The sequence below is a fragment of the Phacochoerus africanus genome, chromosome 8, assembly GCF_016906955.1.
Source record: "Phacochoerus africanus isolate WHEZ1 chromosome 8, ROS_Pafr_v1, whole genome shotgun sequence".
In the NCBI taxonomy this organism is placed as follows: domain Eukaryota; kingdom Metazoa; phylum Chordata; class Mammalia; order Artiodactyla; family Suidae; genus Phacochoerus; species Phacochoerus africanus.
In genome coordinates, this window is record NC_062551.1 from 107,774,097 (window position 1) to 107,800,347 (window position 26,251).

General features: G+C 44.7%; 1 protein-coding gene across 4 annotated transcripts in view; it reads right to left on the reverse strand.

Moving 5' to 3' along the window:
- Window positions 1–26,251, reverse strand: part of TMEM241 (transmembrane protein 241) — a 102,955-nt gene that overhangs the window by 24,911 nt on the left and 51,793 nt on the right. For 3 of the 4 annotated variants that reach the window (XR_007136667.1, XR_007136668.1, XM_047793917.1), the window contains exons 11-13: window positions 22,661–22,695; window positions 17,185–17,254; window positions 11,187–11,280 (exon numbers count right to left, since the gene is read on the reverse strand). Coding sequence is in view for 2 of the 4 variants with exons in the window: in XM_047793917.1 (XP_047649873.1) it covers window positions 11,187–11,280; window positions 17,185–17,254; window positions 22,661–22,695 (199 nt within the window). In the remaining 2 variants the exon portion in view is untranslated. Of the gene's footprint in view, window positions 1–11,186; window positions 11,281–17,184; window positions 17,255–18,508; window positions 19,068–22,660; window positions 22,696–26,251 lie in introns of those variants that run through there. The other variant, XM_047793918.1, reaches the window with a different exon arrangement.

Below are 26,251 nucleotides of genomic sequence, written 5' to 3' on the forward strand. Positions count from 1 at the left end.
TTTAAAAACATTGAATTAATTTATTCAACAGCAATCCTATGATTTAATCCAGGATCAGTGTAATTATTATTATTATTATTATTTGTCTTTTTAGGGCTGCACCCATGGCATATGGAATTTCGCAGGCTAGGAGTCGAATCAGAGCTGTAGCTGCCGGCCTACACCACAGCCACAGCAATGCAGGATCTGAGCTATGTTTGTGACCTACACCACAGATCATGGCAATGCTGGATCCTTAACCCACTGAGCAAGGCCAGGGATCGAACCCGAACCCTCATGGATACTAGTCAGGTTCCTTACCGCTGAGCCACGATGGGAATTCCATTAATGATAAATATTGGGCTAAGCTCTAGACATAGCTATTAATAGCATCTGGGATCACCTCATTAAAATATACAGTGAGCCATGATTTCTATCAGAACACAGCATTTATAATAAGCACAATGGGACTGACAATACAGATGAGGAACAAAAAGAGATGAGAGTCATGTGAGGGAAGGATAAATTCTAAACCAAGAGAAACCTCGGGTGACTTTTAACAAACTCCTACATTTTAGAGAAGAAGAAATAATAGAACGTAATTAGGAAAAGCAGTGACATTAATATCTAGTTCATAGAAAGTAAGAGAAAAAGTACCCAAAATTTAAAGAGGGCAGAGAAAATGATGTGACTGACAAAGACTTGATTTCCAAAGTATAGGAACAGCTCATACAACTTCATAACAACAACAACAACAAAAACAAAACCCAATTTAAAAAATGGGCAGAAGACCTAAAGAGACATTTTTCCAAAGAAGACATGCAGATAGCCAACAGGTACATGACTAATTTGCTCGGCATGGCTAATTATTAGAGAAACACAAATCAAGACTACAATGAGGTACCACCTCACACTGGTCAGAATGGCCATCATTTAAAAGTCTACAAATAACAGCTGCTAGAGATGGTGTGGAGAAAAGGGAACCTTCCTACACTGGTGGGAATGTAAACTGGTAGAGCCACTATGGAAAACAATATGGAGGTTCCTTAAAAAAACTAAAAATAGAGTTACCATTTGAGCCAGCAATCCTGCTCTGGAAACAAAACTATAATTACAGAAGAGATGTGCACCCCTATGTTCACAACAGCACTATTTGCAATAGCCAAGACATGGAAGCAACTTAAATATCCACTGACAGATGACTAGATAAAGAAGACGTGGTATATTTTTACAATGGAATTATTACTCACCCATAAAAAAGAAGGAAATAATGCCATTTGCAGGAAAATGGATGGACCTAGAGATTCTCATACTAAGTGAAGTACGAACTTTAAAACCTATGGTGCTAACTGAATCTGGTAATTTTAAATTCTTCTTGACATTAGAATGGCAATGGTTTCTCCACACACCAAGGAAAAGCTCATTCTTTTCAATTAATAAGCGTGAACATTAACTGCTCGACACACATTTCACACAATCCCTGCAATATTTCTGCAAAGTTATACAACTACTCCCATTTTACAGATGAGAAAATCGATATATACAGAAGCTAAGGAATTTTTCCAAGGTTACAGTGCTGCAGAGTGGGATTCTTATTTTGCTTTCTGGCTCCAAAATACTGTTATTTGTCACTACTGTCTGCTGACAGCTCTTCCTTGCCTGGAATATGATAGGTCACTCTACAAATTTCTGCTGAATAAATTTGCTAAATCTTCACACAGAGCAACCAGAAAAAAATTTTTCTCAAGGAAAAGAAAAACCTCCTAAGAGGCATGAGTATGGCAACTGGGTCATGCATAATATAATTCTCAGAGTGAAGAGTCAACCACCTGAGCACACTTGAGGAAAATAAGAGTAACCATGACAGGCTTCACAGAAGATGTGTCGGGACTTGATCAGACCTGAGTGGTTCACATGGTGTAACGTAGGCGCCAGGGCGGGGACACTTCATTGGAAGAGGTCCCTATTATTCATTGGGCTGAGAACTGGGTTGGTTTTTTCCTTCAAGTGAGAGTAAGAGACGTCCTCCTAACTTCAGGCCTTTTGTTCCCACCTTAGAAATCCCACCGAGAGCAACATCAGCACTCCTGTTCCAAACTGCCAAGTGTTAGGCCACGCCATTCAGAGCTTTTGACTTCTCTCTGTGTGCCCTTAAATGCTAGGATTTGGGGAGTTCCCGTTGTGGCTCAGCAGAAAGGAATCCAACTAGTATCCATGAGGATGGGGTTTGATCCCCTGGCCTCACTCAGTGGGTTAAGCATCCGGGGTTGCTGTGAGCTGTGCTGTAGGTCTCAGACCTGGCTCAGACCCTGTGTTGCTGTGGCTGTGGTGTAGGACGGCAGCTGTAGCTCCAATTGGACCCCTATCCTGGGAACTTCCATATGCTGCTAGTGCAGCCCTAAAAAGTAAAAAAAAAAAACAAAAAAAAAACCAACCAACCCTGCCCCCCAAAAAACAAATGCAGTCTACCAGGCAATTCATTGTTGACTGAAAAAAACCTTTGTTGATGCATATTTGACTAACGGACTGGCTATCTGAGAATCACATAAACAAGCACAACCTGCTTATACTTAACTGTCTAGCCTTACCATCAGATGAGGACTACTGATGGATAAATAAAACATCAGAAATCTTAACCTGGAGCTCCTGCTGTGGCGCAATGGGATCAGCAGCGTCTCTGCAGCACCAGGACACAGGTTTGATCCCCAGCCTGGCACAGCGGGCTAAGGGATCAGTCATTGCCGGCGTAGGTCGCAACTGGGGTTTAGATCTGATCCCTAGCCTGGGAACTCCATATTCTGAGGGGCAGCCAAAAAAGACAAAGGAAATCTTAATCTAAAGATTGTCTGGGTCGGATCAAAGTGCCACTGTAGAGTCAGGAGGGAAAAAGCAAGTTTAGACGAATTTTTGTAAGAGAGACATTTTTTTTTCTTTTTTTAAAGCAATTTTTATTGTAGTTGATTTACAGTATTCTGTCAGTTTCTGCTGCACAGGAAAGTGACCTGGTTATACATGTATACATTTTTTCTCATGTGATCTTCCATCATGTTCTATCACAAGTAATTGAATCTAATTCCCTGTGCTATATACAGCAGCACCTCATTGCCTATCCACTCCAAATCCAATAGTTTGCATCTACTAACCCTAAACTCCCCGTCCATCCCATATCCTCCATCTCCCCCTCAGCAACCCCAAGTTTGTAGAGAGACATTTTAAAGAGGAACAAATGAGCAAATGGCTGTCTATACAAACTCCACTTTGGAGATAAAACAGGAGAACAAGTGTGAGTGGGATCCAGACGGGAGAGGGGTACCTGGGCCCCCCCGACCCCCCTGGGGGTGGGGGTCGGGGGCAGGCCACCAAGCCCAATGGAGAGATGAGCTCTTTTCACAAAACGGCACCACATAAATATCTACTAAGTCTTTCCAATACACATACCATTTCTTTTTTTTTTTTTTTTCCCTTTTTTGGCCACACCCGAGGTATATGGAAATTCCTGGACCAGGGATCAAATCTAGGCAGCAGCTATGACCTAACGCCACAGCTGTGGCAATACTGGATCCTTAACCTACTGTGCCACAGCAGGAACACCTCCTTTCTATTATGTGCCAAAACTTAGCTTCCCCATAATGAAATTCTGCTCCTTCAGATCTCCCCAGTGTGTTTCATTTTATTAGCTCATTCTCTAATGACACAGGCAGTTGGTTTTGCCCATGGCCTGCCCTCTGGTTTGGGCATGTGCAGGCTGTGAAGTGCTCCGCTAACTACCTTCCCTCTGCACACACCTTAGGGGCCTCAGTGCTAGGGAGTGGGATAGAAGACCTTCATAACGGAGTTCCCGTCGTGGCGCAGTGGTTAACGAATCCGACTAGGAACCATGAGGTTGCGGGTTCGATCCCTGCCCTTGTTCAGTGGGTTAACGATCTGGCGTTGCCATGAGCTGTGGTGTAGGTTGCAGACGCGGCTCGGATCCTGCGTTGCTGTGGCTCTGGCGTAGGCCGGTGGCTACAGCTACGATTGGACCCCTAGCCTGGGAACCTCCATATGCCGCGGGAGTGGCCCAAGAAATAGCAAAAAAGACAAAAAAAAAAAAAAAAGAAGAAGAAGAAGAAGACGACCTTCATAAGGAAAAGGGGACTCAAACATATAAAGAAAGGAGTAGTACATGACAAGAGCATTACTGCAGTGGGAGGTACATCGCAAGATACATGCAGAACTGCATCTTCTATTTCTGACCTGAGTGCGAAAACCCCGCAAATATATGAAAATAGGATCAGTGCATTTAAGCACTGGCTTGGCCCTCAATTATTCAATGCTATCTTAACAAGGAACCAAGGACCTATCACTTCATTTCCCCCTCCCCGCCAGGTGGAGAGCATGTAAACCTTCCCAATTAACTGGCCTTTGTGCTGCAAAAAATCACTTGCATTTAGGTGCTATACATTATCTTGGATACCAACAGCATTCGCCTAAACCTTGCAGTCAGAACACTTTAACAGAAATTCAGAGTATTTCCTTAGTAAATGAGCTAAAGCGAATTCATCCGGGTCAAAAGTTGTGAAACCCAGAATCGTGATCATATTTTTGCAGTACAGAACATTGCATGATCAATGGCACTAAAAATAGCCCAGAGAAAAATGAGGAGTTCGTAATCGGAAACAAGAAAAACAACAACCTTATCCAAAATAGCAAAATGTCCATTAGCATCAGTCACTTCCCTAAGAATTATTTTGACAATTGGAAACGGAATTTAAATTTTTTTCCTTCAACCCCAAACTGTATTTCCCCTCCCATGTGTCCTCTGGGAAAACCGTGTCTATAAACGACTAATTCCCAGATAACTAGCTTCTCACTGCCTGTTTCCATACAGCTCAGCAAACACAGAGTGGCTCCTGAACTTGCCATTTCACGTTCCTGTCGCTTCCACAGTGATGTCATGGAAAGACATGGACAAGTTCTTGTCGCCCAGAGAGAGCCTATAAAGGAAATTATGCTGCTGCCTCTGGGTTTTAATTTTCCATGAAAAATTATTCCCATTGCCCTTAGCCGCTTTGACTGTGAAAAGGAAAAATGATTTAATTAGAAAACAGTCCTAATTAGATTTTGTAAGCACACTCTTTCAACATAAAAGTTACATTATAGCACAGCTTCATTGGGTTTAATCATTTATTCTCCAGAATACATCAAGGTGGTGAAAAACAGCTGGAGGAAGAAAATAAAAGGAGTACGACACTGCTGCCCAGCAAGTTATCTGTTTAAATGAGCTTTTAAATGTGACAGAAAGAAGGAGTGAAAAATCTTAAGACGCTGAGAAAATGGGAAGAAATGCAAATAGTGAACTGAAGGGAGTAGCCCTTCTCTGACGGTCTTTTTCCATCCAGCAAGTGCAGAAAGCCAGCAACGGGCTCTCCACACCCAACAGATGGTGAAGATGATGCAGATGAATAAGAAGAAGATGATGATGATAAAGGAAAAGAAGTAACATTGCATATACTAAAACCAGCATGATACAGAGAGGGATGATATGCTAATGCCTGAAGCAGTCAGTATTATTTGCAAACATGGGAGGTGGGGGATGTCAACTGAATTTATTGCGGTGGTCATTCTGCAATATACACAAATATCAAATCATTATATGATATACCTTTAATACAATGTTATATGGCAATTATATCTCTATAAAACTAGGGGAAACGAAGTAAGAAAAATCATGGAGTAGGAGGCAGAACATGGAGGAGAGCCAACAATCTCTGTCAGCATAGGCTTGACACAGTGAGAGTGAAATGTGTTGGGGATCATGGCTGTACCTCCAGAATTTGTCTGTCATCTGCTAGTGTGTGTGTGTGTGTGTGTGTGTGTGTGTGTACACCAGAAACTAAATCTAAGTCTGACTCCAGAATCTGAAAGATTTATTTACTTGTCCCCGCCTTAGAAGTTCAAGCTTGATTCCACGTCAAGCTCTGGAACTTCCTTGGAAATAATATCTAAAAAAAAATTAGGGGAGGAAAAAATGATGTTATTTAGAAATCATGAAATCTGTGTGATTCCATCCTAACATACAATAAGCTTCTTCTTTTTCCTTCTTTTTAAAATTTCCACCAGAAACTGCAAGAGTTTCACTCAGGGTCATGGGAGATATTTGAAAATGCCCAATATCCAACCCTCACAGCAACTTCTGAGGACACGTTTACAAGTTCATCTTATACTTAAAACAGGTGTGACTTTTATCTAGTAAACTCACATAGCCAAGTCTCCTTCTTGGTTCAATACCGTGGCAAGAGGTCAAGAGAAAAGTCAACACGTCGCTGGAAGAAGAGAGGCATTGCCATGCTTCTGAGACCTGGCCAAACAGCCTTAGAGAGAGGTGACTGGAACTCAGAGAAAATTTCTACCCACTCAAACATTCTTCTTAGAGATAAATCAAATGGAGACTGAAACTCACCAGCAGAATCTTCTCCACTCTTTCAAGAAAAACTCCTAAACAGGAACCGCAGTTCGGGACTGCGGTCCTCTTACTACACAAGGAGGTGTTGTTATGGAGACAGCTTTGCAGGCTCCCTGGCAATCTCAGTGTATAATTAAGGCTAGTGATCCCAGAACAGCCAGAAGGTGGTCTCCATGGAGACCAACAAACACACATTTCCACAGGCACAGCAACTGTTCCGAATCAATGACTCTTTACATAGGTTTAACAACATTATGAATGGTACATCAATGGCTTCTTTTGTTAGGCAATGTCTGATTAAATGCCCTGTGAGAGAGCCTGTTCTCCTGCAAGCTGAATTCTGAGAAGTGTCTAGAGGAGGCAGTTCCCAACTCAATTCACAACCTAGAACTAGTGAATACAAATGGAAAATCCTGACTCAGGAAATCGCTGGTTGATCTGGTGGAAGAATTAAACCAGTGACGGTGGAGCCAAGGAGGGCCTGCCAACGGCTGGCACTCACCAGTCCATGGCTGCCTACATTATTCAACCCTCTTGGGAAGGTAGACATTATTATTAAACTTGTTTTCAGATGAGAAAATGAAGCACACCCCTAGAAAGTGGCCGAGCCGAGAATCAGGCGAAGGTACAATTAAGTCTTGGCTGGGGTTTAAGGGACTTTACACGATGCTCTGGGTCCTCATGGCATCTTGTGACTCCTTAGCTGTCTCCACATAGATTATCTCATACTTTTTGCTTTTATCTTGAAATGCTGAGGACTCAGGTGGGTTCTAGAATTTTCTAATTGTGCAATATTTTACCCCTTGTTCCTTGCCTCCTTGCTCTACTGCCGAGCCATCCACACACTCCAGGATAGAAGACTCACAGAAGACCACATCTCAGAAGGCTGCCCCAGCTTCCACCCGGACTGAGTGAGCAGCATTCGAGGCTAAGGAGCAATGGGAAGGGAAATCCCGTTCCATTAGCATAACTGTGCCTGTACAAACTCTACGTCAAAACAGGGACAAACATTCCAGTTAACCACTTAAGGCATTTCTATGTAATCTTCTCTATCTCTGCTGATAGAGACGGAATTAGGTCAGATTGAGAGTGCTTTTATACTTTATTCTGATTGAGTCTATTAAAACCTTTTTAAATCTGGCAAATGCTTTATTACGTAGGCACTGATAATTAATGATATGGTTCCTAGCAGATCATCCTTATATCCTACAATTGAATATAAATGCCATAGCATTTAGTCTTAAATATCAGACAGAGTTAACACTGTCAAAGCTTATTCAAATCATAATATTTTTGAGCAATGTTCATATATTTTCTACTCCAGATTCCTTGCTTTCTGGGTGAAAAAAAATAGAAGGGCTCAGTGCATAGTGATCAAAGCCAAATATTCTTTCCTTTCCTAAATCCCCTGAAAGCCCAGCCTCTCTACCATGTGACTGGTCGAGAGTTTTTATCATGGATGGACATTGGATTTTGTCAAATAATTTTTCTGTACCTATTGACGTGACCATGTATTTTTGATTAATATGCTATATTAAATTAATCTTCACATATTTGCATTCCTGGGATAAATCTCACTTGATTACAGTGTATAATCCTCCCTGTATGTTGCCCAATTTGGTTTGCTAATATTTTGTTAAAGATCTGTGTTCATGAGGAACATTGGTCTGTCGTGTCTTAGAATTTTTTGTCTGGCTTTAGTATCAGGGTAACACCCTTTACAGACCTAAATTGGGAGTTATTCCCTCTTCCTCTATTTTCTAAAACAATTTGTAACGAAAAAATATTTCTTTTTAAAATATGTGATAGAATTCATCACTAAAGCCAACTGGGCCTGGGCTTTTCTTCATGAAAAGATTTTTAAATTATTACTTACATTTATTTACCTTTTATGAATATACTCAGATTTTCTCTTTATTCTTGAGTCAATTTTCTTAATTTGTTCCTTTGGGGAATTTGTCCACTTTATCTAAATTGTCTATTTGCTGGCATAAAACTATACAATGCTTTTGTAGAGAATCAATGATATATAGGATCAGTAGTTATGTCCCTTCTTTCATTTCTAATTTTGATTATTTGTATAGCTTCTTTCTTATTTTCTTCATCAGTCTAGGCTAGAGGTTGGTCAATTTTGTTGATTTTTCAAAGAACCAACAATTGATTTTCTCTATTGCTTTTCTGTTTTCTATTTCATTAATTTCCACCTTAAACTTTATCATAGCCTTCCTTTTGCTCACTTTGGGTTTATTTTGATCCTCTTTTTTCTTGTTTTTTAAGGTGGAGGTTTATGTTATTGATTTGAGACCTTTTTTCTTTTCTACTACGTTCTGGGCTCTGATGTACTTGACAAGAAGTCATCCACTAATCATAATTTTTTTACCTAAACTTCTTTCTTCTTCTGGAATTCTTATTATACATATAATGTTGTCCCACAGGCCTCTGGGCCTCTGTTGATATTTATTTAATGAAAAAAAAAAAAAAACCCACAAAACTTTGTTCTTTAGATTGAATAATTTCTTTTGCTCTACCTTCCAGCTCACTTATTCTATCTTCTGCCATCTCAAATATGTTGTTGAATACCTCTAAAGAATTTTTCATTTCATTTTAGTTATTGTACTTTTCAACTCTAGAATTTCCATTAGGTTATTTATTTAAAAATCATTTCTACCTCTCTGAGATTCTGCATTCATTGAGTCTTTAAAAAAAAAAATTCTTTAAGTATAGTTTCCTTTATATGTCCAAACATATTGAAATAGCTGCTTTGTAGTCTTTTTCTGCTAAGTCTTACATCTGAGGACAGACACCTAAACACAATTCCTATTGACTAATTCCTTTCCTGTGCATGGATGGTGCTTTATTGTTGCTCTGAATGCCCTCTTTTTTTCATTGAATACTGAACATTTTAGATAATATAGCAACTCTGGATTCTGACTTTTTCCCAGAGCATTTTTGTTGCTGTTGTTTTGCTTGTTTAGTAATTTCCTTGGACTAAGTCTGTGAAATATGTCTCCCATGTAAGATATGGGTGCTCAGGTCTTCACTCAATTTTGTTTCTTGCTTTTATTTTTAAGCATGCCTTCCTAGGGGTCATCCCCACATCTGCATAGCTTAGTGTTCTGGCAAAGACTAACTTTGAGACAGAAAGGCTTCTTTCTGCTTCTGAGTCTGTGTGTGGGCTGCAGAACATATTCAAACTTCAGGCTGTTTTCATGTACGCCCTGGCTTCTCGTTCTGCTGGCTCTCTCACACCTCCTCTGTGAGTGCACACAGGCTCTATTGGCCAGAGATGTGTGGGTGTGTGGCACACTCCATCGCTGCTGCTCATGCATAGAGACTAAGGTCAACCTGGCATTCAAGGCAAGCTAGCAAGTCCCTGATGGCTGTTACATCTCCCAGAACTATTAAGTCCCCAGCTAGACCATTGCTCCATTGCTTGCCCCAAAGAGGACGGAAAACTAAAGCCAGGGAGCTACTGGCTCTTCCTGTTCATTTAGCACTGACAGGGCCACTTCACCCAAACATACTTCAAACAGAGCAAGCCTCTTCTGAAAGCAGCCGCAAGCCTGTCGGTTTTCACAGCCTGCCCTGCTTGGGTTGAAATATCATACTTACAGAGATGAGGAGGAGGGAGTGAGAGCAACCCTAGGCAAGAGCTCTACAAGCTCATGCTATTCCTACCCCAAAATGTAGTAGTTTGGATGAACAAATGTGTCTTAGTTTGTTGTGTGCTTTTGATCAATTTTTAGAGAGCTGAAATGTGTATCATTGACAGTCTTTTTCCAGCTTTCTAGCTGCTTTTCAGGGAGATGATTTAACAACCTCCTCATTCTGTCATGCTCTAAGTTAGTATCTCAGCCACTCTTTATATTCTGTTGGAATGAGTATTACTAAGGCTTTTAGAAAGTAGACCATGCAGATGAAAACATCACTGTGAAATCTTACTTTCAAATAAAAGTGTGTTTGTTTTTGCTTTATGGGAGAAAAAAAAAATCAACCAACAAACATAAATATGGCTAAAGGCCAAGTTTAAATGATTACTTCATTAGATTAAATTAATTAAGAAACAATGCCCCAGGGCCCTATAACTTGACTCCTTTATAGACGTTAGAGATGAAATGCTCCACTAGAAGGAAGCTAGTCCCTACAGCTGTAGTTAAGACTGTGCACCTACAGCTGCCTTTTCCACTCCTTTTTATTTTCCCACCTCTCTATCTTATGCTTCAACCGTGGTCAATCAGTTACATGCCGGGCGTTTTTATAATAGTCCCTTTTTTGAAGGGTCCATCAAAGTTCCCCAATGTGGCCATTTGTCTGTTTTTCTTTTTCTATTGTCTCTGACAGGCTGAGAGCTTCTGGGAAAGTCACGGAAGCTCTAGATATCCTCACAGCCCCCAGGAAGAAAGAGGAGAAGTGCAGGCATGCAAAGAGGAATCTAGTCTCTTTGAACTGGAGAGTTTGGAGGGGTTTTGTTTGTTTGTTTGTTTTACAAAAACCTTCATTTTCAGATGGTGAAATTGAGGCTCAGAGAAGTTAAGGGGTTTATTCAGGTCACCTTCCAGGAATGTGATAAAAATTGACATGCCATGCTGACAAAACAGGCAGAAGCCTTCAGAAATTGTTACCTGAACGAGCAAAGGATCAGGCTCAGGACCAGCAACTAGAGGTGATTCAGTGAAGACCAACCTGACATTCCATAGGCTCCGAGAACACTGGACACAAAGGCCCTGAGTTGGATTTTTCCCATCCCTCCCCTCTTTCTTACCTTAGCACAGAAAATCCAGGCCGCACACTGCCCTGGGGCCATCAGGCTTTTTAGCTTCACTGTGCTGAACATGAGAAAGAATCCCAAAAATCCACTAGAAAGAGAAAATAAACTTTTGTTAGAGAGACTTGCTTTCACATAGTCAGTAACTATTTTCTTTTACACTTTATATTTACCTTTGTACAACTTAGTTTTTAGTTATTATACCACCTCTATCTCATCTCTGTTTTCTAGTGATCTCTGGATAAAAACACCCAAAATTTGGAGTGCCCTTTGTGGTGCAGCGGAAACAAATCCAACTAGTATCCATTAGGATGTAGGTTCAATACCTGGCCTTGCTCAGTGCGCTGGGGATCTGGCGTTGCTGTGAGCTGCCGTGTCGGTCACAGATGCGGCTCGGATCCTGAGTTTATGTCGTTATGGCGTAGGCTGGCAGCCGTAGCTCCAATTCGAGCCCTAGCCTGGGAACTTCCATACGCCGTGGATTTGGCCCCAACCAAAACTGAAAAACTCATTAAGCTCTACATTGTTAAGGAGCTAGGAGGAGATCATTTCACTGGAGGCAGGGAATGGGTATAGAAATGTGGGAGTGGGAGATCTCTGGCAAAACCATGTAAGAAAAAAAAAATCTGGAGTTCCCGTCGTGGCTCAGTGGTTAACGAATCCGACTAAGAACCATGAGGTTGCGGGTTCGGTCCCTGCCCTTGCTCAGTGGGTTCAGGATCCGGCGCTGCCGTGAGCTGTGGTGTAGGTTGCAGACACGGCTCGGATCCTGCATTGCTGTGGCTCTGGTGTAGGCTGGTAGCTGCAGCTCCGATTCACCCCCTAGCCTGGGAACCTCCATATGCCGCGGGAGCGGCCCAAGAAATAGCAAAAAGGCAAAAAAAAAAAAAAAAGAAAAAAGAAAAGAAAAGAAAAAAAAATCTGGAGGCAGTATCTTCTGCTCCCTTTTGTATTACATCTGGAGCTTGGTACTTGCCAAGGTAGAGCTTCAACTTTGTCTCAAGCAGAATAGAGTGTCAGGAAAAGATTTCCAAAGAAAAAAAACTTCCCATACGAAGTCAGAGGGTCTGGACTGGCCCCTAGGTTCAAGGTAAGAACTTAGAGGAGGGCTGCATAATAGAAGCCCCCCAAACCAGGGTGACCTCACAGAAGCTATGCTTTGGGAATGACGCCTGAACAAGCCCTCACCCCTCAAGGGAGCCTGAGGAAGGGCAGCATCTGGGGGCTCTCCAGAGTTGTGAACCTCTCAGTACCTTCTCCTTTGTGCTTCCAGTGTGTCAAGTGCCACACTGCCATTTGACCTCTGTTACAGGTGCTGGGTGTGGCTCCCACCCAGATCATGAGTCCAGACAGGCAGAGAGCCCAATCTTGAGCCTAGTATTTTCCCAACAGAGCTGAGAAAGGTGCCTTGGTCACAGCAGATATTACATAAATGCTTAACAGGTGAACTTGGAAGGAGACCGAATCAAACAGACCTAAGGTCAAATTTCATAGAGACGTGAGCCTTCACTTCATTAGGTTAGATTAGTTCACAGCCACATTCTTGGGGCAGAACCAGAAATAGGGATTAGTTTTCCTTTGTGTATATTTCAGCCTGTTTGGCCTAATGACCGGCAAAGGTTGCACAGATTTGCATCTGCAGTCACGGGAGGCTGCGTGGCTCAGGATTAAGACGCTGAATCACTCCTTCGAGGAGCCCCTGTGTAGAAGCAGCAGACTGGAAATCTGGTGACCTGGGGGGCTATTCCCAGCTGTGCTCACCGACCCATGTAACCTTGACCAAATCCTCATTTCTCCCTTTTTTTCTTGCCTCAGGTTCGGTTCTGTGTTCTTAAAGCAGGACTAAGCACGGTGCTCTTTATGCTGTCTTACGGAAATCAGAGAATTTCAGAACAGAAGGGTTCCCTAGCCCCAAGTCTCACTTTATTAACAAGCAAACTGAGGCATAAGCACAACTGGAGTCCAGGTTTGCTGGCTCTTTTGAAGCTCCCCTTGGCCCCTCAGACCTTACTGAGGAATGTGCTCTTGGCCATGACTCAGACCGAGATGCTCTGGGTGCCGGTGGCTGTGAGGTGGGGGGGCAGAGGGTGAGGCAGCCAGCCCCCCAGGGCTCCTCTTGGTGGCCTCCAGCCCCACCCCCCCGCAGCCCCAGCTTCACAGGTGCCTGTCCCATCCCCCATCTCTCCTCCCCTCCGGGTCTCTTCTTTCCGCCCCCGGCCGGGGAGGGCACAGATTCACAGCAACCCTTCCATTCCGCACAGACAAAGTCTGCTTGGACTGAACTACCCCAGGTTTGTGATCCGCACGCTCCTGGAAGCATCCATGACTCTCTTCCATCACCTGACCTGCTGTCAGTGAGTCTTGTCTTTTTCGTTTTTAGCGCATATGAAAGTTTCCAAGCTAGGGGTTGAATTGGAGCTGTAGCCTCCAGCCTGTACCACAGCCACGGCAACACTGGATCCGAGCTGCATCTGTGACCTACACCTCAGCTTGTGGCAACACGGGATCCTTAACCCACTGAGCGAGGCCAGGGATTGAACCCATGTCCTCATGGATACCAGTCCTGTTGGTAACCTGCTGAGCCACAACAGGAACTCGGATGAGTCATTGCTAATGGCTCATGGGCCCTCTTCCATTCCCAGCTTATCTCCCGCTCACCGTTGAGACAGGTCTTAAAAGCACTGGGAGGACCTGAGAAGTGAAAGAGCCCGGGGCTCTCTGTTGATAGAGTCTGCACTGACCCCTCAGGCCTCCATGAGCCCTTTTGAGTTCCTTCAGAACCTCTGAAGGGGATGCTCGTAGTCTGAGATGTGGTTACACGGAAGACATGAGATGACGTGGGGAAAACCAAGATGTTCCTTTTTTTTTTTTTTTTTTTTGTGGCTGTGCCCATGGCATGTGGAAGTTCCTAGGCCAGGGACTGAACCCATGCCACAGTAGCAACCTAAGCCACTGCAGTGACAACGTCGGATCCTTAACCCACTAAACCACCAGGGAACTCCAAGATGTTCTTAAAAGGGGTAAGCTTGGTACGGGAGCCAGGTCAAACATAATAGAGAGGTAAACCAATTCAAATAAAGATTTCCAAATCTTTTATTTATTTATTTATTTTGTCTTTTCTAGGGCCACACCCGTGGCATATGGAGGCTCCCAGTCTAGGGGTCTAATTGGAGCTGTAGCTGCTGGCATATGCCACAGCCACAGCAATGCCAGATCTGAGCTGCATCTGCAACCTACACCACAGCTCACGGCAACGCCGGATCCTGAACCCACTGAGCAAGGCTAGGGATCAAACCCACTACCTCATGGTTCCTAGTCGGATTCGTTAACCACTGAGCCAGGACAGGAACTCCCCAAATCTTTTAAATGAAAAAAAAATCCTTGATCTTTCAGAGCTCCCATTGTGGCTCAGTGGTAACAAACCTGACTAGTATCCATGAGGATGTGGGTTCCATCTCTGGCCTTGATCAGCAGGTTAAGGATCTGCCGCTGCCATGAGCTGCAGTGTAGGTGGAAGACTTGGCTCGGATCTGGCGTGGCTGTAGCGTAGGCCTGCAGCTACAGCTCCGATTGGACCCCTAGCCTGGGAAGTTCTATATGTCAAGGGTGTGGCCCTAAAAAGACAAAAAAAAAAAAAAAGAAAAGAAAAGAAAAAGAAAGAAAAAAAAGAAACCTCATTTTTCACGTTGGGTTATAAGAAAGTTGCAAATTAAAAGGGGTAGAAATAGGAGTTCCGGTAGTGGCGCAGTGGTTAACGAATCCGACTAGGAACCATGAGGTTGCGGGTTCGGTCCCTGCCCTTGCTCAGTGGGTTAACGATCCAGCGTTGTGAGCTGTGGTGTAGGTTGCAGACGCGGCTCGGATCCTGCGTTGCTGTGGCTCTGGCATAGGCCGGTGGCTACAGCTCCGATTCAACCCCTAGCCTGGGAACCTCCATATGCCGCGGGAGCGGCCCAAGAAATAGCAACAACAACAACAACAACAAAAAAGACAAAAGACAAAAAAAATAAAATAAAATAAAATAAAAGGGGCAGAAATAAATGGAGGCAGAAGGTCACCCCACAAAGCCATCACCACTGAGCAGTGAACTGTATTGTTCTGCTTCAAATAACCAAACCTGCTGGCCTTCCCTCCACACTGAGGTCACCCAAGCCACCAAATACCCAGGCCCAATGGGAAACAAGCCTGCAGGCACCAGAGTGGCATTGACACTCATGCCACACAATCCTAGGGCAAGTGAAATGGATCGAAATTGAGGAGATGAATTCTGTTAGTGTTTTCCTAAGACTTTTCTGAGGATGATTTAAAAAAAAAATCATTCAAAGGATCCAATGCAGAAGCAAACTCTGTAATATTGATTTTCTTTTTCTTTTCTCTTTTTTTTTGTCCTAACAGCAATGAAACAGCACCTTGCTGCCTATCAGCTTTTGGACTCGGTGAATAATCCCAACTCTACAGAGTACAATCTCTTACCTGTGGGAACAGGAGGTCTGGCTTTTATGTAGCAATTGCTCTTGATCAACTGACATTTTACTTACAGATAATAATAATAATGCCCATCCTTTACTGGGCTGGGCAAAATGCTTAGAGTTTTATGTTACCTTATTGAATACATGCAACCAAAGAAAGAGGTATTATCTTTCTATTGTACAGATGAGAAAACGAAACTAAAGTTTGGGAAAACCAGGATAATTCGCCCAAAGACACAAGTTAGCAAAGAGCAAGGCTGGAATTCAACCCAAGTCTGGTCTTTCAAGCCTATCCTTGCTTTGAGACTGTCCTTAGAAGCCTTCCCATTTCTTGGAGTTCCGATTGTGGCGCAGTGGTTAACGAATCCAACTAGGAACCATGAGGTTGTGGGTTCGACCCCTGGCCTTGCTCAGTGGGTTGAGGATCTGGCATTGCCGTGAGCTGTGGTGTAGGTCGCAGATGCAGCTCGGATCCCGAGTTGCTATGGCTCTGGCATAGGTTGGCGGCTACAGCTCCGATTGGACCCCTAGCCTGGGAACCTCCACATGCCACAGGAGTGGCCCAAGAAAAGGCAAAAAGACAAAAAAAAAAAAAGGCTTCCCATTTCTCAGCACAATAAAGTCAAGCAAAGTAGGGGTGGAGGCAGGAAAGAGGAGATGGAGCGGGGATGAACTTCTGTGTATCTAAGTAAGACAAAAAAAAGTATCCAACCAATTGGTCCACATCTCTGATACTTCCCAAAGCCAAATATTAATGATCACTTTGTTGTGCAGCCAACTCCTAGTCATTTCCAAAATCTGTCTGTCAAAATCTGAGAGTTCAATCCAAATTTTCTGGAGGTTGTCCTAATTTAGGAACAAGATAGAGGCCATGGTGGAAGCTGAGAGGGTGATTCTGGATCCAAATCTTCCCTTGAACTGAATCCATTTCATTATTTTTATTTTATTTTATTTCTTTTTAGAGCTGCACCTGTGGCATAGGAAGTTCCCAGCTTAGGGGTCGAATCAGAGTTGCAGCTGCCCACCACAGCCACAGCCACCCAGGATCCAAGCCACCTCTGCGGTCTATGACGCAGCTTGTGACAGGGCTGGATCCTTAACTCTTGGAGCAAGGCCAGGGATTAAAGCTGCATCCTTATGGATACTATGCTGGGTTCTGAACCTGCTAAGCCACAACAGGAACTCCTTCTTTTTTATATATTGAAGTTCCGTTTAAGCACTGCTTGTGGAGGAAAGAAAAACATGGGAGGATTCTCTGTCTCCTGCAAGTCTGAAAACCACAGCCCTGGCTGAGGAAATTCTTCAGGACAGGGGTCGTGGCAGGTCCCGGGCCGGCCCTGACACCTGAGGATGTTCTCATAACCCTCTGCCGGCGGAAGTGGGCTGCTTCCTCCCTGCCCCCGCCAGCGCTTTCTTCTGCCACTCATTCAGATAATGGGCAGTGACCCTGGACTTCACGAAGACACAGCAGGTGGTGCAGAAACATGCAAGTCCACAGTGCGAGGGCTTTTATGAGTTAGGATTACCTGGCACAGCAGCTGCCGTGGAATCTGTAGAAAGACAGGAACGGGAAGTCCAGGACGCTGAGGAGATCACCTGAAGGGTACAGCAAGGGTAAGATGAGGATCCAGACAGCTCATACTCGCCCTACCCCCAGCTGTCCCCAAACCCAAGGCAAGGGTCTTAATTATGTGTTGAGCTCCCGAGCAGTGAATTCACTCCAGCATTCTAGGGTTTCTGTGTCACTGGTATTGTCTTATTATAATAATATGATGATGATAACACTACCCATTGAGTGAGAGCCTGTCCTGTGCAGGCACCTGTGTTAAAAGCTTCCGTACATTGTCTCTTTCAATCCTTTTTGGGGGGGGTGGGGCCCACACCTGCGGCATATGGAGGTTCCCAGGCTAGGGGTAGAATCAGAGCTGCAGCTGCTGCCCTACACCACAGCCATAGCAGGGGGGGATCCGAGCCCCATCTGTGACCTACACCACAGCTCACAGCAACACCAGATCTTTAACCCAGTGATCAAGGCCAGGCATCGAAGCAGCATCCTCATGGATACTAGTCAGGTTCCTTACCACTGAGCCACAACGGGAACTCTGTCTCTTTCAATCCTCATAACAACTCTGGGAAGCTTTGTTATCCTCATTTTAACTGGAGCTCAGAGACGTTAAGAGATTTGTCCTGTGCACACCAGCCACCCCAAGCCCTAAGATCCTTCCTCCTGCTCAGGCAGCCACCCCTGCCCCAAGCATAGCGTAAGACAAAAAGAATCTTTTCTTAGGATTCTTCTATTCTTTTCTGCCTTCTATCTAAAAAAAGATCGTGAATGCATGCCTCTGACATCTCGTTTCATTTTTGTGTTTAATTACCACACAAACAGAGCAAGGGCCAACAGCCCATGCATACTCATTTCAGTTTAAGGTCCAAAGGGTACATTTATTTCTAGTGAAGTAAGTTCATTCTTTTAGTTCCACTTGGTGCAAGAAGGAATAATCACACATATTGGCTGCGTCCCTCTCTGGAATTTGAACTTGGTCACAAACAAGAAGTCAGGAGATTAAAAAAGCAGAAAGCCTTCCAAACATGTCCAGAGAAAAGGAATTAAGCATCTCTACCGCCGAGAGCCTAATCCTTCCAAATCTGGAATTTCTGAGATTCTGGAGGTGCCAGACCTTCCACCCCCCACCCCCCACCCCGGGGCCTGGGTGTGTCTCTCAATCCTGGATGGTCTGGAGCAAGAAAATCTGATTTTCCTGAGTATCCACAGCACTCCACGGGCAGTGGAATACCCTTCATCACTGCATGTATTAATCAAGAGTTTCAGCACAAAAGACACGACATCACCACACTTCCTCGGACTTTAATGATCTCACATGATCCAGCCATTGATTGAGAAGGAAAGATCTGAATTCCATTTCTCTGGAGGGTTGTTTGGTTTTCCTACCATAACTATTGTTATTTGGTTGGGTGGGTTTGTGCATCTCCTAGGATGTGGTTTTCATGCAGCCCAACAAAAGGCTAAAAGTTTTTGTTCTCTTCCTGCCCTGGCTCCACTGCATACCACTGTCATCTACTAGGGACCTGTACCGGTGGAGGGACCTTCTAAGCAACATCAGTTCCAGGCACCCAGCATGAACAACTCCACTGCTTCTAGGGTCCTGCTCCCCCCTTCCCCAGAAGCTACAGCCAAGGTAACCCTGAGCACTGGGTCCTAGAGGGCAGCCCCAGCCCCCAGTCAAGGCGGGTGAAGGATGTCCATAGGGAGGATGTGCTCAGTCGCTTTGGTGGCTGTTGGTTCTTGGCTCTTTCCCAACCTCCCTCTTGGTGTGATGGTGTGAAGCGGGCTGAACTGGGCTCCTGGTGCTGGGCCAACCTTGATAGCCCAGCCAGGTCACAGAAGGGTCTGAAGGGCGGTGGAGTGACCAGAGGTAGAGTGGGAGGGAGGAAGAAAAAGGAAAAAAAAAAAAAATCACCATTCTAGGGAATTTATCAGTTACATAACAATCCTTTCCCAAATCCTTTTAAAAATTGATCCTATATGGAGTTCCTGTCGTGGCTCAGTGGTTAACGAATCCGACTAGGAACCATGAGGTTGCAGGTTCAGTCCCTGCCCTTGCTCAGTGGGTTAAGGATCCAGCGTTGCTGTGAGCTGGGGTGTAGGTTGCAGAGGCAGCTCAGATCCCGCATTGCTGTGGCTCTGGCATAGGCTGGTGGCTATGGCTCCAATTAGACCCCTAGCCTGGGAACCTCCATATGCCACACGGCAGTGGCCCTAGAAAAGGCAAAAAGACAAAAAAACAAACAAACAAGCAAAAATTGATCCTATAAATGATTGACAGCAAGAGAGAGAACAGCTCACTCTTTGAGCCATTTCTAAAACCTCCACACATTTCTCACATCATTGATTCCATGACTGTCTCATCTTCTAGAACCATCGAATCCTTGAGAGCAAGGACTCCGTCACACTCACCACTCGTTTCTGCTGTGTTAGGACCATCTCTGGCAAATAACAAGCACGAAGGAATCAATCTGAAAGGCCTAAACCTCTCTTGCTTGCCCTGGAGAGAATGTTCTACACACTTTCCAGTTGGCTCTGGGGGTCCTCAATCTCAAATTGACTCCCAGTGCTCCCCCTCTGATGCCTTCAGTCTGCCTCATCTTCTACTTCAAAAGAGAGGGTCACTCCAACCTCTAAACAGCCAATGTGAATGACTGGGCTATAAAAGTCACCCCGAAGATGCTTCACTATGCAGCTGGCTGGTTCCAACCACATGAGAACTAGACCTAAAAGCTAAAAAATGTATAAAAACCCTCAAAAGACAATACTCCTGCACCATCTAGTGCAGAGCGCACACTTTAAGCACAAAGTAAGCGGTTCAAGTGTTGGAAACATGTTTTGCAGCATCCACATGCAGCTTGTGCAAAGAAGTCTGAGCTAAGTCTTCATTCTTGGGCACAGTCAAAATTCTGCTAACTCTCTGAGTGACGGAGTGAATTCCATCTTTCTGAAGAAAACGGAGCATGAAATTGCCATGGCCAAATGTGTGGGGCGATCTTACAACAGTCAAGAACAATTGATACTTGAACATCAAGAAAATTTCCTCTCACCAATTTCAGTCCTCAGAACTAGCAGGAAAATGGAAGGGCATTTTGAACTGCAGCGCAAGTTCAATTCCTGGTCCGGGAACTTCCACATGCGAGGGTGTGGCAACAACAACAAAAAAGGCGCCTTTATATTATTTAATACACATAAAAGTAGGTGTGGTTTTACAGCTTTTCCCTGGGAGGTTCAACTTGGTGCTGGATCTCTGGCTCCTTCTGGAAGGCTGCCGCCAGTTCATGGGCAAGCTCTCACCCAACTTTTTGGGGCCTTTGCAGGAGCCCTGCTATGATGGCTACTCAGGCCCACAGGACTCCTGACCTCTACTTCTCTGGGGCGTCCTCTCGCTGGGAAGCAGCAGCTAAGCTCCAGTCTCCCTCTGCTACTCACCGCCTCAGCATCACCTTCATCACATCACTTAACTCCTCTGGGCTTCAATTTCCTCATTTGTAAAATGTGGTAGCACCTTAGATAGTCACCAAGATTCCTTCCAGCTCTGATCACCACGAATGTCACTAATGAACTAGCTTAACTTCTTAGTTAAAGGCAGAATAATTCTTTTTTTTTTTTTAATGGCTCCCCCAACCCTGGCCCTGGCACATGGAAGTTCCCAGGTCAGGGACTAAATCCAGGCCACAGCTATAACACTACACTGCAGCTGGGACAACACTGGATCCTTTAACCCTCTGCGCTGGGCTGGGGATCAAACCCGAGCCTCTGCAGTGACCCAAGCCACTGCAATAAGATTCTTAACCCACTGCGTCACGGCAAGAACTCCCAGAGTGACATCTTTAAATTTTGGATTATTTAATATCCAAATCTGCCAGAAATCACTCAAGGAGAAAATGAACACAGAAACCAAGGAGATCCAGGTACTTTCCAAAGGTTTTTGACAAAGTCCTACTTCAAAGGCAGAGGACGTTTCATAGGCTCTGAAACATCTATTGGGCGGCAACCCTCTGGTTGCATGAAGGAATGGTAAAAAGCAGGATTTGAGGGCAGATACCCAGCAGTACAGCTGGTCAGAAACTGTTTAGGGCCAATACCATGGTTTTGTATGATTCGTTGTTTTACAAAGGACAGGTTTTCAATAGATGATCGTGGAGAAGGCACTCAAGAGCAGGCTGTGGGGGCAGACAGAAAATAGCAGGTGTGCTTCAGTGTGGGCAAGGGTGGAAGCAGTCACAGAGAAGAATAATTCAAATTAGGCTTCTGAGACACTGATTCAGATATGTCATGTACAACCTGGAAACATGACCAGAGTCACTACTGACACAGTTCCCTGAGGACAGTAGTTCGAACAGTCTGAAGCAGCTAAAAGCACAAACAAAAAGGGGTTGCTGTTTGGAGCACAGCAGGGAATTAGAAGGGGCTTTAGAAGTAATGCAGCCCGGTTTCCGCTGTGGCACAACGGGATCGGTGGTGTCTTGGGAGCACTGGGACACAGGTTTGATCCCCAGCCTGGCACAGTGGGTTAAGGATCTGGCTTTGCTGCAGCTGCGACTTAGGTTGCAATTGTGATCCAGATCTGATCACTGGCCAGGGAACTCCATATGCCATGGGGCAGCCAAAAAAAAAAGTACACGTGGAGTTCCCCAGTGGCTCAGTGGGTTAAGGATCCAGCATTTTCACTGCTGTCGTGTAGAGTCAATATTTGACACAGGAACTTCTACATACCACAGGCACGGCAAAAAAAAAAAAAAAAGGTATAAAAGGATATCAAGGAAAATTAGGGATAATTTGAACTTCTTTACCAAATCTTTAGCACTAGAATTAAAGAGCAATTCTGGAGGCGTGACAAGGGAATTTCAGAAGAGAACAAAGCATTAGTTTATTTAACAGATAATAAACCTCTCTGTACATCCAAGATTGCACTGGATGAAAACATCGACAAAAAATTCAAGAAAGAATAAGGATAGGTTCATGGGCCATAAATCCATAATGGGATACTAAGAACAGTTTCAAGTATGTGGGCCATTCCTAACCTCTGAGCTGGACATCCTGGAAGGCAGCCACATTCTCTTAAAAAAATTCCCTCAGGAGTTCCCATTGTGGTGCAGTGGAAATGAATCCAACTAGTATCCATGAGGATGTGGGTTCAATCCCTGGCCTCGCTCAGTGGGTTGGGGATCCGGCATTGCCATGAACTGTGGTGTAGGTCACAGATGTGGCTCCGATCCCGCATTGCTGTAGCTGTGACGTAGGCCGGCAGCTATAGCTCCAATTCAACTCCTAACCTGGGAACCTCCATATGCCACAGGTGCAGCCCTACAAAGCAAAAAAATATATTTTTTAATTAAAAAAAAAAAAAAGTCCCTCAGAGACATAACGGGGGTCAGAGCCCTGGGTTGAATGGGCACGTAAGACAAACAGACAAACAAACAAACTATGGTTACCTGTGGGGTGAGATGCCAATGCCAGGAACACCACACTGAAAAACAGAGAGCAGACTGGTGAGGAAAGCGACCTGGCACGGAGAAGACAACATCCACACCCACCTGTTCTACTCAGAGAAAGACCTGCCTAAAGCAACTTATTGGCACTGAATGGTCTCATTCTGCCTAAAACTCACCCGTCAGGAATGAAGACTGAGAATCTCTTGCAATGCCTCAGGTTTAGGCAAGAGGGCCGGCTCTCCCCTGAGATGGACTCTGAGGGCCCATCGGCCCCTCTGGGGGTCAGCCATGCCACTGATGGTTATCACACTCAGCTAATCCGGAGAGGATCTGCTGGCTCAACAACGTAGGTGCTAAGGGACAATTAGGCTGCAACCTAAAAGCTAGCTGTTGAAGTGAGCTAAGTCTATTTGTGAGCTAAATCATAAAATCAACTATATAGAAGGGGAGTTAAATTTCCAAGGAACTAGCCCACAAAAACGACCCTTGCCGCCCACCTTGCATCTGAAAACTACCTGGACCAAGTTGCAGTTGATGCCATGAAGGACGATGCAGGCCATACAGGTGCTTAGCACCCTCCTATCCTCTGTAAGCCTGCCCATCTCCCAGTGCCAGCCTACAGCACCTTCACATGGCCCCGAGCCAGCCTTCATTCTGTCATTCACTGAAACTCCTGCCATGTACGCAGCCCATTTAGTTGGAGGTTAGGAATGAAACTTTCTATTCAAATATAAGGAGTCCTTTGTTTTTGTTTTTGCTTCTTAGGGCCAAACCCACAGCATATGGAGGGTCGAATCAGAGCTGCAGCTGCCAGCCTACATCACAGCTCACAGCAAGGCCAGATCCTTAACCCACTGAGCAAGGCCAGGGATCGAACCTGCATCCTCATGGATACTAGTCGGGTTCCTTACCACTGAGCCACAAGGGGAATTCCCATAGCATTTCTATATATTTCCTGAATTTCGATTAATCACTTCTAGGTATGTGTGTGGTGGGAACATGTTCAAAGGTAAATATAACTTGAAGCCCCCTAGAGCTCTAAGAGTATATACTACCATGTTGCCATATGTAAAAGCTCCTGAAGAAATTATACTAATCTAAAAAGCATATCATGCCAGATAGCAGATTTTTAAGTTCAACAAACATTTATTGGGTGCCCAGTAAGGGCTAGGTACTGTTCTGTTATGGGCATACAGCTGGGAACAGAAGAGAGCGCACTGCTGTGCTCACAGGGCATAAAATGGGAAAATATGAGGAAAATATAATCTCCACAGGCTGAACTCCAATATATTTACTCTGTCATGAAGTCATACCCTGGAAAGAACACTTGTCATTTCCCTTTCTCTCTCTCTCTCTCTCTCTCTCTCTCTCTCTCTCTCTCACACACACACACACACACACACACACACACACAAATTTCATCTGCAAAATAAAGGGATGGAGTATGAACAGGAATGTTACAGTGATTTTCTTTTTTCTCTTTTTTTCTTTCTTTTTTTTTTTTTTTTTTTTTCGCTTTTTAGGGCCACTCTCACGGCATATGGAGATTCCCAGGCTAGGGGTCAAATCAGAGCTACAGCTGCCGGCGTACACCACAGCCATAACAACACAGGATCTGAGCCAGGTCTGCCACCACAGCTCACAGCAACGCCAGATCTAGGGCCAGGGATTGAACCTGCAACCTCATGGTTCCTAGTCGGATTTGTTTTTGCTGCACCATGACAGGAACTCCATAATTTTCTACTTAATAGACAAGGAGAGACTAGTGTCTGCTCACATGGCACTAGGTGTACCACCTACAATATCTATCCCTTCTAGATTGCCTAAATTCCTAAAAATGCAGATCAAAGCCATACCATTTTTAGACGTTCCCTTTCTTTTCTGGCCCCAGAGACAACTTCCTCCTTTATTCCTTCCTGCTTCCCTTCTCGCTGGGGCCTGAGACCTCTATCAATACGAGAAATGTCAAAAATCAGGGTCGGGGAGCAAACACATCCTCAAGAAGAGAGGAGGATGTGGCCAAGCAGAGAACTGTCCAGCTACCGGCCCCTCTCAAAGGCTGAGGTGATCACAGCAGCAGGCAGAGCCCCAGGCTGGCACCCACAGCACAGCTGCCCCACAGATCTCAGGAGCCCGGGGCCTGTGGGAAGTTGAATCGCAGCCCTGGTTCCGATCTGCACGTCTTCATCACTTGTACTGCAGGAAGACTTGGAAACAGAATTGTGGCTGTAGAGGGGTGTGCAGCAGACTTGGCCAGGAAGCCTGCAGCCCCAGGCTCCCAGCAGGGCATACCCTCCCACGGGTGAAGGAGCTGCGAGAGGAGGGGGCAGGAGAACTAGGCGGGGGTCACAGCAGCTCATCTTTCCCTCCCCTTGTGCCTCTGCTGCATGACTTGGCTGTAAGTTCTGTGGGGGAAAAAGAACTGTCTAAAGTGGTCCGACGTCATGGAAACATTTCAAACACCAAGAGTCTTCTGCATTTCCTTGAAAAGGCAGCTGGTGGGTCTGGGCACAGTGGAACTAATGACTGTTTTCAGCTGAGTACAAAAGAGGCCACAGCTATGTTTGGGTTGAATCCTGCCTTCAGAAAGGCGTTTTCATAAATATTAAGCTATTTGGGAACTTTACCTGCAGGGGGAGAATACAGCTCATGTTGAATGTTTTCAGCTGAGCAACCTCCTCCAGAAATCCCTGTGGCCAAATGCTGTGAGGCACCTCACCACCTTGGTCCTCTGCGCCGACGGTGCATTAGGCAAGGCTGAGTTCCAGACAGCAAACCTCACTGTTTTTCAATTAGGTCCTGCAGCGCCTCGGCTGGGACGCTTAGAATTCAAGGATGCTCCCCCCTATTTTACTTAGCAGACAAGTCCTATTCTTTGCTTGGCTTAGGGCAAGGGTACAGATGGAAGTCTACAGACTACACTTAAATATTACAGATCAGGGAGACAGGGGGATGGACCATGAATCTGGGGTTAATAGATGCAAACTAGTGCATTTGGAATGGATAAGCAATGAGATCTTGCTGTATAGCACTGGGAACTCTATCTAGTCACTTGTGATGGAGCATGACAGAGGATAATGTGAGAAAAAGAATGAATATATGTATGTGTGACTGGGTCACTTTGCTGTACAGTAGAAAACTGACAGATCAGGAGTTCTCATCGTGGCTCAGTGGTTAACAAACCCGACTAGCATCCATGAGGATGAAGGTTCGATCCCTGGCCTCACCCAGTGGGTTAAGGATCCGGTGTTGCTGTGAGCTCTGGTGTAGGTCGCAGATGCAGCTTGGATCCTCCATTGCTGTGGCTATGGCATAGGCCAGCAGCTACAGGTCTGATTGGACACCTAGCCTGGGAACCTCTATAGGCCACAGGTGTGGCCTTAAAAAAAAAAGACAAAAAAAAAATTGTCAGAACACTGTAAACCAACTATAATGGAAAAAATGAAAATCATTTAAAAAAAAAGTTATAAATCAAGCCTCAAATTTCCTCCTACCTTAAGGAAACCTTCAAAACAACCCAAAGTCCAGATTAATTTTTTAGAATTAACTGGAGTCCTTGGAGCTTCTTTATCAGAAGGTAGTGGCATAGGG